The 16,276-nt window shown below is 42.5% G+C and overlaps 1 protein-coding gene across 1 annotated transcript; it reads left to right on the forward strand.

The window, feature by feature from the left end:
• The first annotated feature begins 4,546 nt into the window (after nt 1–4,546).
• On the forward strand, nt 4,547–8,052 carry LOC6557748 (cohesin subunit SA-1). The gene is made up of 7 exons (XM_001984039.3): nt 4,547–4,654; nt 4,731–4,821; nt 4,918–5,091; nt 5,230–5,431; nt 5,489–6,939; nt 7,002–7,304; nt 7,361–8,052. Exons 1-7 carry the CDS (start codon nt 4,566–4,568, stop codon nt 7,865–7,867), a joined length of 2,817 nt encoding a protein of 938 aa, XP_001984075.2. The 5' UTR covers nt 4,547–4,565; the 3' UTR covers nt 7,868–8,052.
• Nucleotides 8,053–16,276: the final 8,224 nt, after the last annotated feature.

Here is a 16,276-nt window from a genome sequence, read left to right on the forward strand (position 1 = left end):
ACAGCAGTTAAACCGATTAGGCAACCACCCAACAGCACCACCAACAGTCACATGTATATCGCATATATGCATGACATTTTCATTTTCATATACGAAATGGTTCAAATTGTGCTTCTTATTAGCATTTTTTAGCATATTCATTTTTATGTTAGTTTGAAGCTTCGAAAGCTATTTCCCCGTGGGACTTAAGAACTTTGTTTGACCACTTTTTCACAACTGACAACTGTTCAGAAAATGTTTAAAAGTAAGTGCATTTTTCTTAGATCATACTTATTGTGAGGAACTTATTATTATTGGGAGTATGACCTATGTTGGTGTGTTGTGTCCCATTCTGTGAATATAGCTGTTCCACCCAACTACTACTACTTACTTTAAGCTGATAATGTTAAATCTGACATGGAAGAATAATTCTTATATAGTATTATGTATATATCTATGTGAAGCGAGTGATTTATCAACTGATTCGATTTTGACAGACATCTTAGACATCAGTTATTTCGAGAATTTATATTTTTCTTCTTTTTCTTTTACTACTCATAATAATATTGTTAACTTATGAACTTTTAAATGTCTCCGCCAGCATATTAAAATTCATTTTCTCTAATCACCCAATTAACGTTTACAAAACTCAGCATTTGGTCATTTAAGCAGAAATCTATTGGACGTGTCGTAATGCAGCGACTTCCAAGTACCCGCAGCGAAGTACCTCAAGTCAATTCAAGTTTCATTTTACCAACTCCGTCAGGTTGCAATGTTCAATGTGCAGTAAGGTTTAAAACTCGCCAAACAACTGGCAACTTTTTCATGAATGAATTTCAAAATAACCATTTCCCCCACAGCAAGAACTGCAGCCAAGGTGGGCAGCAGGATGGTAGAGTAGGTGAGAGGCGGGGACAGTTGGCAACCTACTCGCGCATGCAAAACACGATTTACTATAAAGGCAAAAGTTGTAGACAACCGACACCAACAATAACAACAACAACAACAACAACAACAACAAACACCAGGGGTGGTGGGGTGTCGAGGGAGGGGGCACTGACTACGTCTGGAGCTCTCTGTGCCTGGAGCTGCAGACATTTGCTAACATTCATTTGTGTAGATCGTTTCATTCATAAAAGGCGATGGCTTCGACTTCGACTTTGGCAGTCTTTTGGCACATGTGTTGAGGCCGGTCTTTGCTAACTTGGCTAACTGACTGCTTGGCTAACTGAGTGGCTGTCTGGCTGGCTGACTGGATGAGTCATTGTGCCTGCAGCTTGGGTTTGAGCACGTGATGGCAACAACGTCACCATCGAGGTGTGTCAATTAGCAGCCAGTTGTGGCAGGCAGAGAGTCTCTCTTTCTCTCCCTCTCTCTCTCTTACAACAGTTGCTTAACTTAGCTAAAAGCCTAATTGTGAGTCTGAGGATGGCGCAGACCAGACTATATGCCAGTCGATGTGAGTGACTCATCCAACCACGAAGACGACGACGACGCCTTTGCCAATTCATGAATGAGCTTGGGGCAACAACTGGTTTGCCACACTGCGCTTCCTGCACTGTCTGGCTGAGCACCCACATGTGGCTGACTGTTGTGTGTGTGTGTGTGCGGTGTGGTGTGTGCGCGGGTGTCCACATCCCATGTCCACATCCACATCCGCTGCGGAAGAAGGCGTTTGACTTTAAACATTTGTATGCAACTATCTAGGCAAAGCTGTCCGGGATTGGATTTGAATTTTGTGCTTGGGTTTTTTTTGGTTTTGGTTTTTTTGGTCTTTGGTGGCGGCTCGCTTTGTGGCGCCCACCGCCGCGTGCCGCTTTGATTAATTAAGCAACGCCCGCGTCCAAAGACATACAAGTACATATGTATTTATATATGTACTCGAGTACTTTGTGTGTTGCAGCATTTGGGCAAACAGGTAAACTTATTGGTTAGCCGTCGTTCGCGCCTCAGTTGCTGCCACCACAGTTGACCCAAATAGTGCGACAAGGCCTGGACATGGCACGTTGATTTTTTTTGTATGTTTTGTTGCCACCCGACCGTATTACCTTGGTTACAACTATTTTCTGTAATTGCTGCCACTGTGGGCGGAGCAGAAATCGACAAAAATATGACAGCTGAGTGAATGGAACATCTGCTGCAGAGTATGGGAAAGAAAATATAAATGATTATGTGGATAATTATTACAAATATCAAGTGTCATGCCTGAGAAGGTTCCAATCATATTTAAATATTCTAATTAATATTTAAAAGGTAAAGCAAATCCCACCATGTTCAATAAGTTTGAAGCCTTTTCGTATGAGTCAGGCCAGCTAGTTAAGTGTTATGTAGAAATAATTGTAAGCATATAAGAATGGCTATATTAGATACCTTCCACCTGCCGGCAGTTAACTTTCAGTTTAAAATTAATAAATCCGAACGATTTTTCTTATGAAAGCTATATCATAAAGTGGCTCTTCTGATACTAGAAATAAACTGGCTAAACTTACTTAACGCATTCTTGAACTTGTTTTAAATATATTTTATATATATATATTCGAAGTGTTCGAATTTCAGCTTTATTTTTTTAGATTTTCTTACTGCTGTCACCAAAAACAAACTGGCTCCACTCACAGAAAAGCATTTTTAGTTATTTTGAATATATAATTTATATTGGTTGTATTAGACAACGACTAAACTAGGCACAAAACATTTTGAACACGTGCCCAACTTAAGCAATCGAATTGGGGAAAACTGCAAAAGCAATTTTCGAAAACAAATTATCTTGCTTAGATATATTCCAAGCGTGCATATTCTAAGGAGGAATTGAGACAAAGGCATGCCCGGAGCCACACTTGCACATAAATCTAGCAACTGCCTTTGGCAAGGACCAAAGAAACTAGCACAAACTTTATCCTTTCCATTTTAACTTTTGCCATGATGTCTTGCGGTTTCAACTTTTCCCTCACACTCCCTGTTCTGTTTCACTCTCTTTGTTGGCATCTTTATTGTTGCAAATAGATTGAATTGAAAGTTGAGCGTTATTTGCGCTACAAACTTTTGGCCAAGAATGCCTGCTGCAGAAGGCAGCAAACTTGTGCCTATCAATTGAGTCGACTGCCAAAAATGTCAGCTATTGTTTAATATCCTAAAGCAGGAACACATCAATCACGCTGAGCTGCTCATCTGCATTCGCAGCCAGGATTTGGGCCACGTGCGCCTCAAAAAAGATGAGCGCCACATGCAGCTGGCCAAATGGCTAATTCCCGACCCGAAAAAAAATAAATAGCAACAAAGGTAAAGGTCAAATTTCGTGCTGAATGCGAATATATAAAATATGAGAAATGGAAATTGCAATGAGCCCAAAACAATGGGCGAGCATTTTGAATATGCTCGTGATGTGATCGTGGACAGGCTGTTTGACCGGCGCTGGACGAGTCCAATTACGGACTGAGGGGGAGGGGAGCAGCTGATCTCTCCTGATCTCTCGGCCACACTCGATTGATCTTTCAATCACAGGAGCTGGCTGGCTGACTGGCAGCTGGCTGCTGACTGCGTGCGCCAATTTGAGCTGTGTTTGCTGAACATCAATATTGTTTGAATTCCAGGAATGCCCCGAATGCGTCTTATCGCCAGCTTTTTATCATCGCGGAATGAGCCGCGTCATCAGCGCAGATTGAAATAATTCGACAGGCCAAAAAGGAAAAAAAAAACAATAACAACAGCAACAAAACAAAACAATCAAAAGTTGCCAAGTCATTCAAGTGGTCAGCGGCGTCGTCGGCGTCGGTGGCTGTGATCTGTTTAGGTGGTTCTCGTGGTGGTTGCGACGGGAGATCGCGTGCGATAAGCAACGTCAATATTTGTATTTGGCGTTTTGGGAGCAGAGGCCGATTATTTGGTCCTTGTTAGCCTCGACCCCGAGCAGGGCGGTGCCCTTAGATCTCCTTTACTCTCTCTCTCTTCCGACCAACCGACCGACAAGTGGCTGCCCAATTTGCGCTCTGTTTCTGTTGTCGGGCTAATTGTTTGCTGTTATTGTTGTTGTTGTTCGCTACCTGACCCACCAGCAGCTTCAGTTTGCGACCTGTGGGAATATGGCACTGACCACATAATTGGCCCTTGGATTGAATTATCACAAACATACCGCGGCGATCACGTCCAAGCAGCTCTTGTTTGACATGCTCGATGGGAAGAACCATTCAACTAGCCTAGAAATAAACACAAGTATTGATTTAACAGGTCAACACGATTTCAGCTACACGGCTATGAATATTTAACGAACAGCTTATACATCAGATTCTATTGATCAGATCAGGGTTCCAGATCATCACTTATATATATATATTTCCTGTATGTATTCACAAAATGTTCTCTCATTGTTTTCATTTAGCCTAACTTCGATCAAATAAAGGCAGCAGCATCTTGAGGATGCTGAAGTGGCAACACTGCTAAGCACTTTCCCATTTTGAAATTAACAGTTAGAGTTGCCTTTTTTGCTTAGTATTCGGAAAAGGCTGGCAACACTTTTTGTCTACAGCTTTTGCACGTGTGTCACACGTCGAGAAATTTCTGTTCTGTGAATTGTTTATAATATTATATTCAAAATGAGCAGCACTTCAATTGAACTCAATGCAGAGGATTCCGAACAATCCTATTTGTCCAACAATTTGGAAGAAACTAGTCAGCATTATAGGTAATATTATGCATATTATGCATTATATATTATTCTTATATTTACATTACAATACATATAAAACACACCATTGAAGCATCGATGTGAGCGACAATAAGGAAAATGAGGATACGCAGTCAGGATATTCTCTATTTACACTTGTAAGCGGTAAAAATAAAAGGCTAAAGGTAAGTTCAGCCAAATTTGCAGATATTTCATTCTCAAATCGCCACTTAATTCCACGTTACATTAAAATGTTGCATATCTCATTTGAATTACTGCAGAATATCTGCCAGGCGTGGATCAGATGTTATATGAATAATCCTACAGATGCATTGATTAAGCTCATGCAGTTTGTTTTGGAGGCCAGCGGCTGCAATTATCAAATACCCCAAAGCCAAAACTTACCATTTGACTTTGGCAATATTCTCATTACAGCCACGGCTCATTTTGGCAATGTAAGTTCTAGTTTGTAATAATGATTGAAAACAAAAATACACAATGAATATTTATAGAATTATGTGCAGCCCCATTTCCGATCTTAAACATATTTTATTTTTATAATTTACATATATTTTTATACAATTAAATTATAGAAAAGTGTGCAATATCCCATGACAATGAAAATGCGTTATTTGTTGGTCAAAAATATCAGTCAGTTTGTGAAGGAACTAATGAATTCTGTGATCTCTACGCCCATCATATTGGATGACTACTTCCTGAAGAATATCACTGGGTTTGTGATGGTTGCGGCCGACTCGAAGGTGCGTGCCTTTAGACACACCACAACCCTAATAGGTATGAGAAGAGCACCAAATAGAACTACTTAATCTAGATGAGATTCATTTCGCGTAGCATTGAAGATGATGACGGCGCTGAGTGCCACCGTTTTCCTGGCGAATGTGAGGCTCCGGCAGATTTGGCTGCAGCTATTCGCCAAAGTCTACTTGGAGCGTTGCATGGATTGTGTGGAGCATATTCGCCAAATGAGTGCGGCCGAGTTCGGAGTGTGGATCAAAGAGTATCCGAATTGCTATCTGAACCCGGATGATGTCAAGTATTTGTTCGTTTCGCTGCAGGATAATGCGGTAAAGGTGTGTGAATGCAGCTTTCAGGCATTGTTTAAGTTGCATGCCAATGCTTTGCTGCGTGTCGCCTGCGTTGAGCAGGGCATTAAATACCGAAATACCCTGCTCGGTCTGACGATGAGCGCCGAGAATGAAATTAGCCAGATGGCCATACAACTGGTGGGCGACCTTTACAGATCATCGCCCCACATACTCGACGAGAACATGCAGCTGGCAATCGAGTCCCTGGTCTTTGCTGCCCATCGTGGCGTTGCCCAAGCGGCAGCCGCACTGGTTCCGTTCCATTATCGCGACGACATCTCGGAGCCGGAGCTTCTCCAGATACTGGTAAAGTTCTTTCTGCGTGTCGCGGGGCATGAGCATTGCGCCTTTCTCATCGATGCCTACTACGGTCGCAATGACATTGTGCTGGCCTGGTCCAGCATGATCTCCATGCTGCTGACGCCTCCGAACTTAGAGTCTTGGCGACGGGAGGAGAACAGTTGTCTCATTGAGATCATGTCGCGGGCCATCAAGCAGGCGGTTAGTGGCGAGGTGCCACCGGGTCGCTACACGGAGTATCCGGTGCATCAGCCGCTCTTGAATGCCAAGAAGTTGGTCGCAACCGTATTGCTGCCAGATTTGGCGGCACTTATGCGCCAGTATCGTGACCACAGCAACGATCTGCGTAATCTGCTCGAGCTACCGCAATACATGTTCTTGCAGGGGCCACAGGTGAAGGCGCTGCTCGATCAGATCGGCGACATGATGTTCGAGGAGCAGGAGAACTGTGTGCTGCGCATGGGTGCCCAGACGCTGGAGCATCTCTACGATCAGAGCGATAGCAACGACAATCATTGCAAGCAGCTGCTCAACAGAGCGGTGACCAATTATATTATTGCCTCCAAGCAATCCCCATCGGAGGAGCCATCCCAGCGTTTGCTGGTTACGCTACGTCTACTCTCCGCACTGTATGCCCACTTTGATCTTAGGGAGTGGCAGCTGAGCGATCCAGTGCTGCTCATTCTCAGGCAGGATTCCGCTCCATGCCCAAAGGCACTTTGTCTCTATCTGAAGTTGATGTACTCGTCTCTCAGCTGGGATCTGAAGTATCTGACCCATGCCGACAACATCGACATGGCCGAGGAGTGCAGGGCATTGCGGCAACGCTTGGAATTGTTCCTGCTGGTGACTACCAGTCTTATCGAACACTCAACGGAGCTCAAAGTTAGCTGCACAGTATGTGTAAGAGTTTCCTCATCGAATTTTCTTTAATTTCTGCTCTTTTCCCCCATTTTCAGGCCTTTGTCTGCACCTGCGATTTGTTTTGCCTGTTTGCCGATGAGCTGCGTCAAAGCGAGGACACCAATATCCTTGGCTTGGAATATCGAACCAAATCCAGTGATTATGTGCTGCTCGAGAGGTTTCTGGAGCGCTATGTGTTTGCCGACGCGGATGTGGAAGCTATTCACAAGTTGACTCAACCCGAACAGTTTGCTCAGCTCCAGAGTAAGCGTCGCATTCTGACCAGCTACTTGAAACTCTCGTTCCACAATGTGATGGTCATGATGCGCACTTCCATTGCCCTCCAGCATTATAGGACAGTAAGAGCTCAACATAACTAATATCTTAGCGTATCTTTAACTATATACGATTGCAGTTCCATTTGCCATATGGGGATATAATGCGTTCCTTGATGGAGCGCAGTATTGCGATGAATCCCCCGAACTTTGGCATGACCCTGATGCACACCATCTTAATGGTGTATAAGCGCATTCGAGTGAACTATCCGGACGCGAGTGTGGCTGCGACATCTTTGGATTTTGCTGAGCTCATCAGGCTGGCCGAGATGCTGGCGGAGCAGTTGAACTCCAGCCAGCTGGAGGCTCGTCAATCCGTAGTCGTTCTACATCGGGCCGGCATCCGGTTTGCCTCGGATCATCAGAATAGCAATCTGTTGTTTTTGAGCGTCACCCAACAGTTTATACCGCAACTTCTCGCCCAGGATATGCTGGATGTGCACAGATTCCTGAACACCAACTACCCCTCGAATCTGTCCAACAGTAGTACCGAGTACTGGCTATCACTCGTCTCCTATCGCAACGCCCTGGACATAGCCATCGCAAAGAGCTGTCGCCGTGACTTTCATTTGCAACAGGAAGAATAATTGAAGGCAACGAAATGAGCAATCCATTAGCATAGAAATGGAAAACGGACCAAGCATTTTGCAGGCATCTATCAGAAACCGACTAAATACTTTCGATAGTTAATCAAACATTATTTTCTTCTGGTGATTAATTTATGAACATTTTTTACTCCAATTATTTTCACAGAGTAAAGTCTTATCATAGATTGCTTCGGTATTTATTTCTTAAATTTTGCTGAGATCATCTCTTACTGTTTTTTTTTAAAAACTGTTGATTAATTTTTGACAACATTTTTCACAGATTCTTTTTCAACCATAGATTTCAGACTATAATATTTTTACCAAATTTAATTTCGCTTTTTTTTTACTTACATTTTTCATTTGCTAAACTTTTTTTGAATTTTTTTGTTTCACTTTATTATTTTTGGCTTTTATTGTGCTTTAGCAATTGTATAAATGTCCCCTCAACAACAAAATGGTCGAAATATTTCTGGCTTACAATCTGTGGTTTGAATGCGGCATGCAACAACTGAAGTTGGATAGGGGTTGGGATGATATTCGAATATTTGAATATTTTAGTATTCCTTTGTACTGCTGTTTGCCAGTTGCAGTTGCAAAAGCTCTCGTGTCCTTTGACAAACATATCCCCCCACCAAATATGCCACACATTCAAGGACTCTATTCAAAATCGTTGCATAATATGTGTGTGTCTGTGTGTGTATGTGTGCATTGTGTGTCGATGTCTGATGGGTGCACTTACAGGGTGGCCTGCATTCAATCAGAAGCAGCTGGCAATGTATCGAATTTCCATGTTCCATTCAAAAGTACGAATGGTGAGCAGGAGCAGGAGCAGGAGCAGGAGCAGTTGCAGAAGGAGGAGGAGAACTGCAGCTCAACAATTTTCAATTTCGATTCCGTGGCCTTTTCCGTGTTGTCTGCTGACAAATTGACTCGCAACTTTGCGGGTTCATTGGAGACTAAGAGAGGAGGGGGCAGAGAGAGAGAGGACCTCGCTCAGCGACTGTTAAAGGATGAACACGTCCTTTGACACCCGGTCGCTAAAGGGAGAGAGAGAGAGAGAGATAGCGAGAGTGAGAGAAGGTTAACCTTAAGGTGTATGCGCGCTAAATACAATATTTCGGGAATGTAATTCAAGTGGACGCACTTCTGTTTATTGGTTTTGGGTATCAGTTCATTTCATTTCCCTGGCACATGCCAAGTGTCCGGCCGTGGTGTCCGATTACGAAGTCGTTCAAGTGTCCATTTTTAGCCAACAGCTGACGTCATAAGACCCGCGGATCCACTAGCATATTCAGGAGCGCTGCAGCGCTTGTTACACAAATTAATTTTATTATCTGCACTCAATTAAGATTAAATGTAAATCCTTTCCATTGATTTTTCCAAAGAGCGTAAATATGATATAAAATATTTTTACAATTTGTGTGTTTAATTTTTTGTTGGTTTTCCTAAACTGCAAAAGAGAAATCTACAGAAAGTTCGAGTATCTTTTTAATTGCGCAACTCTGTTAACTAAATATAAATCAATATCCTCAAATCGAAGAAAAGTTTAGTAAAAGCAAAATAAATAATAGCCAAAAAGAGGATGAACTCTTTATTCTTCCTTTTATTATTTTTTATAAAAAAAAAATGAAAATCAAAAATGAAATGGAATGGAATTTGATATATGAGAGGCAAACTAAGCTCTGACTGTTGCAGATGTGTGCTTTTAACAATATTTTCTATAATAACTTAAATATTTACATATACAAGCAAAAACATCCTATTTGTTTTGGTCGGAAAAGGATAATCACAAATATTGTGCAAATGTTTGAAAAATACTGTTTGGTTTATTTCTCTAAGGATTCAGGTTCAGATTTCCGATTTCGGTGGCAGCTGTGCGAGTTGGAGCCGTGTGCTGATTACCTTTTACCATTTAGCATTTAGCATTTAGCATTTACCACTTCGCATTTACCATTTACGATGCCAAAGAGTTGTTCGTCTTTAGTCCTGCTGCGCCAACTCAAGCAGCAGGCGAACGGCGAACAAACATCTGTGCATCTAAATTGGCCCATCTACAGATCTGGCGATCTGCCACCAGGCATGCGTCACACTCCGCCCCTCCCCCCCGCGCCATGTAGCAGGTAGGGGCCATTAATTTCGCGTAACGGGCAACCGCTATTCGTTGTCCTGCTGCTCTCCCTCTCTCTCTCTCTCGTTCTCTCGCAGACAACGGGAAAAGAGTACTTCCAGCGGCGGCACAGATGTGCTGATGCGATCCGAATCAGCAGCAGCAGCAGCAGCAACAACAACAACAACTGCTGCGGTTGCGGTTTAACGAGATGCATTCCCGCCTCCAACTTTAGCTTCCCGCTCTCCCTCTCCCTCTCCCTCTCTCTCTCTCTCTCTCTGTCTATCTCTCATTGCAAGCGATGTCTGCTTGCGATAAAAATAAAACGGTCCTCGCTTCGTCGAATTAGTTTCTTGGCCGAGTTTAAACGAAAGTGTAACACAAAGCAACAAATTTTCGACACGCGCATCTGTCGTCCTGTGTGTCCTGTGTCCTGTGCCCCTTTTAAAGGGGCAAGCTAACCAAACCAGCCAGGTTGCTTCTTCTTTTTCCGACTCTTCCCGAAAATATTTCGCAAAAACAAAATAAATAAAGAAGGGCGACACGTGGCACTTGATTCATATCAAATTTCTGGCCACAAATTGTATTACACACACAGACACACACACACACACACACTCTCATGCAATGCACAACTATTTGGAAGTTCACAGTTCGTTTTCACTTTTTCGAGTGGAAGGGTTTCCAGTTCCTCTTCTTTTTTTTTTTGGTGTCTGCCAACTGTCAACCCATTTGGCCATATTTATGGTCACTTGTTGTGTTGTGGGGGGGAGAGGCGGAGTTACAACAACTGTTATTAACACAAATTTATTGCACTAGTCGTATAGAGTTTTATCTTTCATCTTTCTCTTCTTCTTTTTTTTTTTTTTGGTTAAAAATGTGCAATTTGCTAACGGGGAAATTCGCAATTCAGTTAACTGGAATGCGTTTTAAAACGCGTCCAAAACGCGTTCAGCACTGCCAGCATTTGCAAGTAGGGAGCACAGCTGAAATTCCAATAGACGCCTCGAGCTTATTCAATATTGGAAAATTCTTTTAACCAAATTCAAATTGATCAGCATTAAATAGTAATTCATGGCAAACATTTGCTCGAGTTTCACAATTTAAACGTCGGCATTGTCGCAGCACAATTCTCAGCGTCAACAAGCACATTGTATACACGTGTATGTGTGTGTGTGTGCAAGTGTCTGAAAGTGTGCAGAGTCCGTTAAATCTGTTGGCGCTCCGCTTTAATTGTGTAATTCTATTGTTGTTTTTGTTGTTGTTTTTGTTGTTGTTATTTCTTTGTCAGTCAGCAGCACGTGAATTTCTTTTGCTTTTGCTTTTGCTTTTCTTTGCGCTTGGTTTGATGAAGCGGAGAGAGGGTGGGGTTTGGGTGGTTTTACTCTCACAAGTTAAGCTGTTTATTGTTCGACATACATTTTAATATATGGACATCAAACGTGTTGTATTATTCTGTTTGTATGTGTGTGTGCGTACAGACTTAGAGTACTTTTGTGTGTGTGTGTGAAGAATCATGTTTTGTCATTGCTTTTGATCAGCTGGTTTGATTGATTGCTGTCTTGCATATTGGAATGGAATCACTGGAAAACATAATGGAATGTTCCAGTTGAGAGAGGAGATAACCTGATCTGAGCTTTTAAAAACATAGAAAGCGTCCTAAGTATTTGAATTAATAACAGATAGATATAAAATATCAGATATAAATTATAATATAAATCAAACATAATATTTCGCTGTAAGTTTCTAGAAAGAGTGAAAAATAAATGCAAAGGATTTTACTGATATTTCTTCCATTGTATGTTTACATTTCATAAGTAGTTCGATTTTTGGGCGTTCTTGCTTACTGAAATTAAAACATTTAGAAGTCATTTGTAAATGAACGAATAATTTTTAATAAATTACAGCCATTACGTTTGAACATTGGTTCATTTATTATGCATTTATCAAAGACCCACACCCACACACACACACCAGGGCACACACACTGTCAGTTGCACAGTCGTGTTTTGAGGCGCGTAGTTGAGTGTAAAAACATGAATCGGACGATCCATCAAACGAGGGACTGTTGATGGGCTCGTGACGTGCCACTGACGTGGCTGCATGTTGTCCTTGCCACAAGCGGCGACTTTCCATTGATTGATAAACGCACAAATTTGTAGATTGTCAATCAGACGGACTGCTGCTGCTTCTGCTTCTGCTGCTGTTGATCCTGATCCTGATCCTCGCCGTGTGCTGTCTGAGTGACGGCAAACAAAACAAGGACACACCGTGTGGCAAGGAAACAATCTGTTATTGTAATTCCCCTATGTGTGTGTGCGTGTCTGTGTGCGCCGTTCCTAATGTGACTGCAAATAAGACGCGCCTGCAACGACGGTAGTCCAGCTACAAAAATCGGTTGCCTGTTTACAAATGTGTCGCCAACGCGTAACTCAATCCTTGCAGCAGGAGCAGGAGTTGCAAGCAGCAAGCAGCGAACAGCAAGCAGGATGCATGCGGCAGTTGTCGCCGCTTGGCAAACCAATAAATACCACTTAGGAGTCGCCCCCTACTCCTGTTGCCTGTGTGTGTCAACAAAGTCATGTGTCGGCATGTGTCGTGTCCTTTGACTCCGAGTGCAGACTGCAGACTGCAGCTGAGACTGCGTAGGACACGCATCTGAGGCATAAATTAACACGCTGCTCCAAAACCAAATCCGTTCCATTGAGCCCTGACTGGCTGGCTGCACCTTTGCTCCCCATTAGCACGCGACCACTTGGAAAACACAGACACACACTCCACACACACACACACACACACACACAGAGACAGATCGCGGCGCACGCGCAGCATCCACTTGAAAGGATATGTGCAGCAAGGAGAATGGAGACAAGCTGCACAGGACTTAGACTGCGACTCCGACTCAAGTGCAGCCGGAATTGTGGCCGGGTTAAAATTAGTCAAGCCCTGTCAGCAAACCTGATTTAGTGTCCCCCTCTCCAAGCAGCAGATGCAACTGAAAAATCTTCGGTATTATCTCACAGCTCAAATTATAACTTTAGCGGCAATTTAATTAAGCAATTACAAGGGTTTTTCTTTGCTCTGTTCGCATTGATTTATTTACGCTTGGAGAGGGGAGAAAGTGTTGAGAAGACCGATGGAGAATACTGCATATGTTTTGAGATTTCTCGAGAAACTGGATTGACTTTCAGCACAAAGTTGATATTGTGTTTAAATTTATGACTTGAAACTTATAAAGAACACCTGTAAATAAATAAAATAAGTACATTTAAGCATATTAATCTTATACTCAAAATATTGATAAAGAAATGCTTGAATTGCAAATGAAATAAATAAAACTAAAAAAGGATTTCCCATGCGTATTCTCAGCAATACGATATTTGATTACCCATTAGGTTATATACTTAATAGTGCCATGCTTCACTAAATATATTCGTCTTAGCTCATTGAGATTACGATGTATGTAAAGGTCGATCAGGTTAATTGTTGTGGGCCAGGTCAAGCGTGCGACAGTTCAATTAAATGCAATATTTATATCGACTGACCACAAAAAGGCGGACAATTGGCCAACCAGGGGTGAGGAGAGGTGACCGCGACAAAGAGGTGCCAGATGGCGGCAAGGGTGTCAGGATTGTCATCAGGTCTCTGACCAACTCAAACAGATGCGGCTACGAAAAGTGGACAGAAATTAATTACAAGCTGACACAAAAAAAAAAGAAGAAAACAGAATGAATATAAAATATTCAAGTTATGGCGACAAGTGTTTTGAGCCAACAGCAGCTGACTGACAGACTGACTGAGACAGAATCTGCCCACTATACTCGTATATATATTAAATGTATGTGCCAAGTGTGCCCACAAACAATTAATCATGTGTAGCGTCGTCATTTTGAGATTTTTAACGACTGCGCCTGCTGTCAACGCATCCTTCGACCATAACCCATAACCCATGACCCATAACCTTCCATACTCCATATTCCTTATAGCATATTCCATAAAACATTTCTCAGAGGCGCCTTGCAACATAAAGTTGGCGTTGCGCCCTGATAAATGTGTGCCTCAAGCAGCCCATCAAATAGATTTATTATTGAAAATATTTGTGTGCCTTTTGATTGTTATGGGTCTGTCTTTCTGTCTGTCTAACCGTCTCACTGTCTGTTTGCTGTTGTGACAGGGGCAAGACACACACACACACACACACATAAATACCAAGGAGACAAAAAAGGAGTCCAAGTCCAGCGGAGGCTGTGGAACAAATGTTGTGTTCAATTTATTTCATTACATTGGCATTTTATGATGACTTGGCGCGTTCTCTTTCATTTTCAAGAGGCGTTCAATTTCGAAGCAATAAAAGTGCAAATGCCCCTTGCCACAGGAGCAACATCAGTGGCAGCATCATCAGCTGTCGCCCCTTTTTTTTTTTTGTTTTTTTTTGTTTGTCTCGTTGGGTCTTTGAACTTTGCTGCTGCGACAGCAGCTGACTTCGACAGCGCCTCAAACGAAAGTGAAGACAAATATTTTTTTTGGGCTTTTATTAATACATTTTTATAAGCTTGCAGAGGATATTGAAGGAGGCCACTCAAAGCACAGAAAGTAAATATATTATTGATGAGCATCACTAGCCATGAATAGCAATGTTCATCCGTTTCTATGCAAAAATCCATAGTAACAATCGGGCGACAGATGATTTAGTCTATTAAAGTCTTTTTAGTTTACTAAGTTATTCAGACCAAACTCAATAGTTAAACGACTTATAATGCTCCTCGAGCCATGTCCAAGCAGGCCTGGTTTTTGAAAATCGGATTAGTTTTGATAAATGAAATAATTTAAACAAATTGGGAATTTAATTTTGTATTAAAAATAGAAACAGAATCGTATATTAAATTTTGAATTCAATATTAATCTAGAGGTCAAAGTTTAACTGATTTTAGATTGATTTTTTTATTTGGCTCAATCAATAGTTACAAATTGTATTGGTACTTGGCAATTCAATTTAGGTTGTTCTTAATTTGATATTTGGTATCGGTAGCCAAACCGAAACAGATGCCACACACAGTTGTCCCATCAGCAGTAGCTGCTTTCAGTAGCAAGCAGCGATTGATTGACTCGACAAAAGGTTCAAATCCTGCCTACAACAACAGAAATTAACCCTTGAAGAGATGTCTGGGAGCAGCGAGAGATGGTTAGCAAGAGAGGATAAGGCAGGGGGTAAGAGGGACACACACACACACACACACAGACACAGACAGGCAACACCTTTACACATAATTAGAGGCCTGTTGACTGCGGCGACAATGAATGCGATATGAATGGTAAACAGGCACAGCAGCAACACTTTACCCCTTTACCCACTCTCCCCCCAGACACCCCTGCCATCGTGCCACATGTCCAGCGTGTCGGACCATTCATTAATCGACATCCACATGTGGCAAGGTGAGGCGGCATCTTGGGGTCCATTGCAATGCGCCTTGGAGTGCAAACGACGGCGGCACAACAACAAAGGCCACAAGAAGAGCCTATTAGCCACAATAAAGAGGCATCTTCTGCTGCTTCTTCTTCTTCTTCGTCGTCTCGAGTCCCAATTCTATTATGCTGTGAATGCTATGCAGATGTGTTCGCCTTGGCACGTTAAGTGTGTGTGTGTGTGTCTTGTTGTGTGTTTGTTTGCTCGCCAGATGCCATTACAATGTAAATACAAGAAAAGTTCAATCGGCAACTTGATGCGGGTCTTCTCTCTTACTTCTGGCCATGACAGTGGTGTGGCGAGGAGGAGGTGGTGGAGGAGGAGGAGGGAGGGAGGAGGCAGAGGCAGGGGCAGGCATACACGTAGAAAGCCATTTCATTAGGCAGACACAGTGCATCTACCCCTCCTCCTTTCCGTTCCCCTGCCCCATCTGTTGAACAATTGATCAAATATCATAATTTATCAAATGACAATGCGACACAAGGCGGCAGCCTCTGTGAGGCGCAACAGCCTCGATCTATGTCTGTGTTTTGTTGCCCCGTCTCCAAGCAAGCTCTTGCTATTTGCTTGCCCCAATCCCCACACCAAGAGCAAAGCAAGCTATATAAGTATCTTATCCATCTATGCGACGACTATCCGATGTCGCTTCGAAAGCTACAACTTAATTTATTTGAACAATTTAGTCAATACAACAACAGCAAGAACAACAACAAAAATACCCATTTGGCTGGCTTGTCGTATTCTTCTTCTTCTTCGTCTTATTTATACCGATGGCCCTGCCCATTGAAGCTATCATAGCATCTATTTAGCATAATTGCAGTCACAGCCGCCTGTTCCA

This window comes from Drosophila grimshawi, unplaced genomic scaffold, assembly GCF_018153295.1.
Source record: "Drosophila grimshawi isolate 15287-2541.00 unplaced genomic scaffold, ASM1815329v1 contig_44, whole genome shotgun sequence".
Classification (NCBI taxonomy): Eukaryota; Metazoa; Arthropoda; class Insecta; order Diptera; family Drosophilidae; genus Drosophila; species Drosophila grimshawi.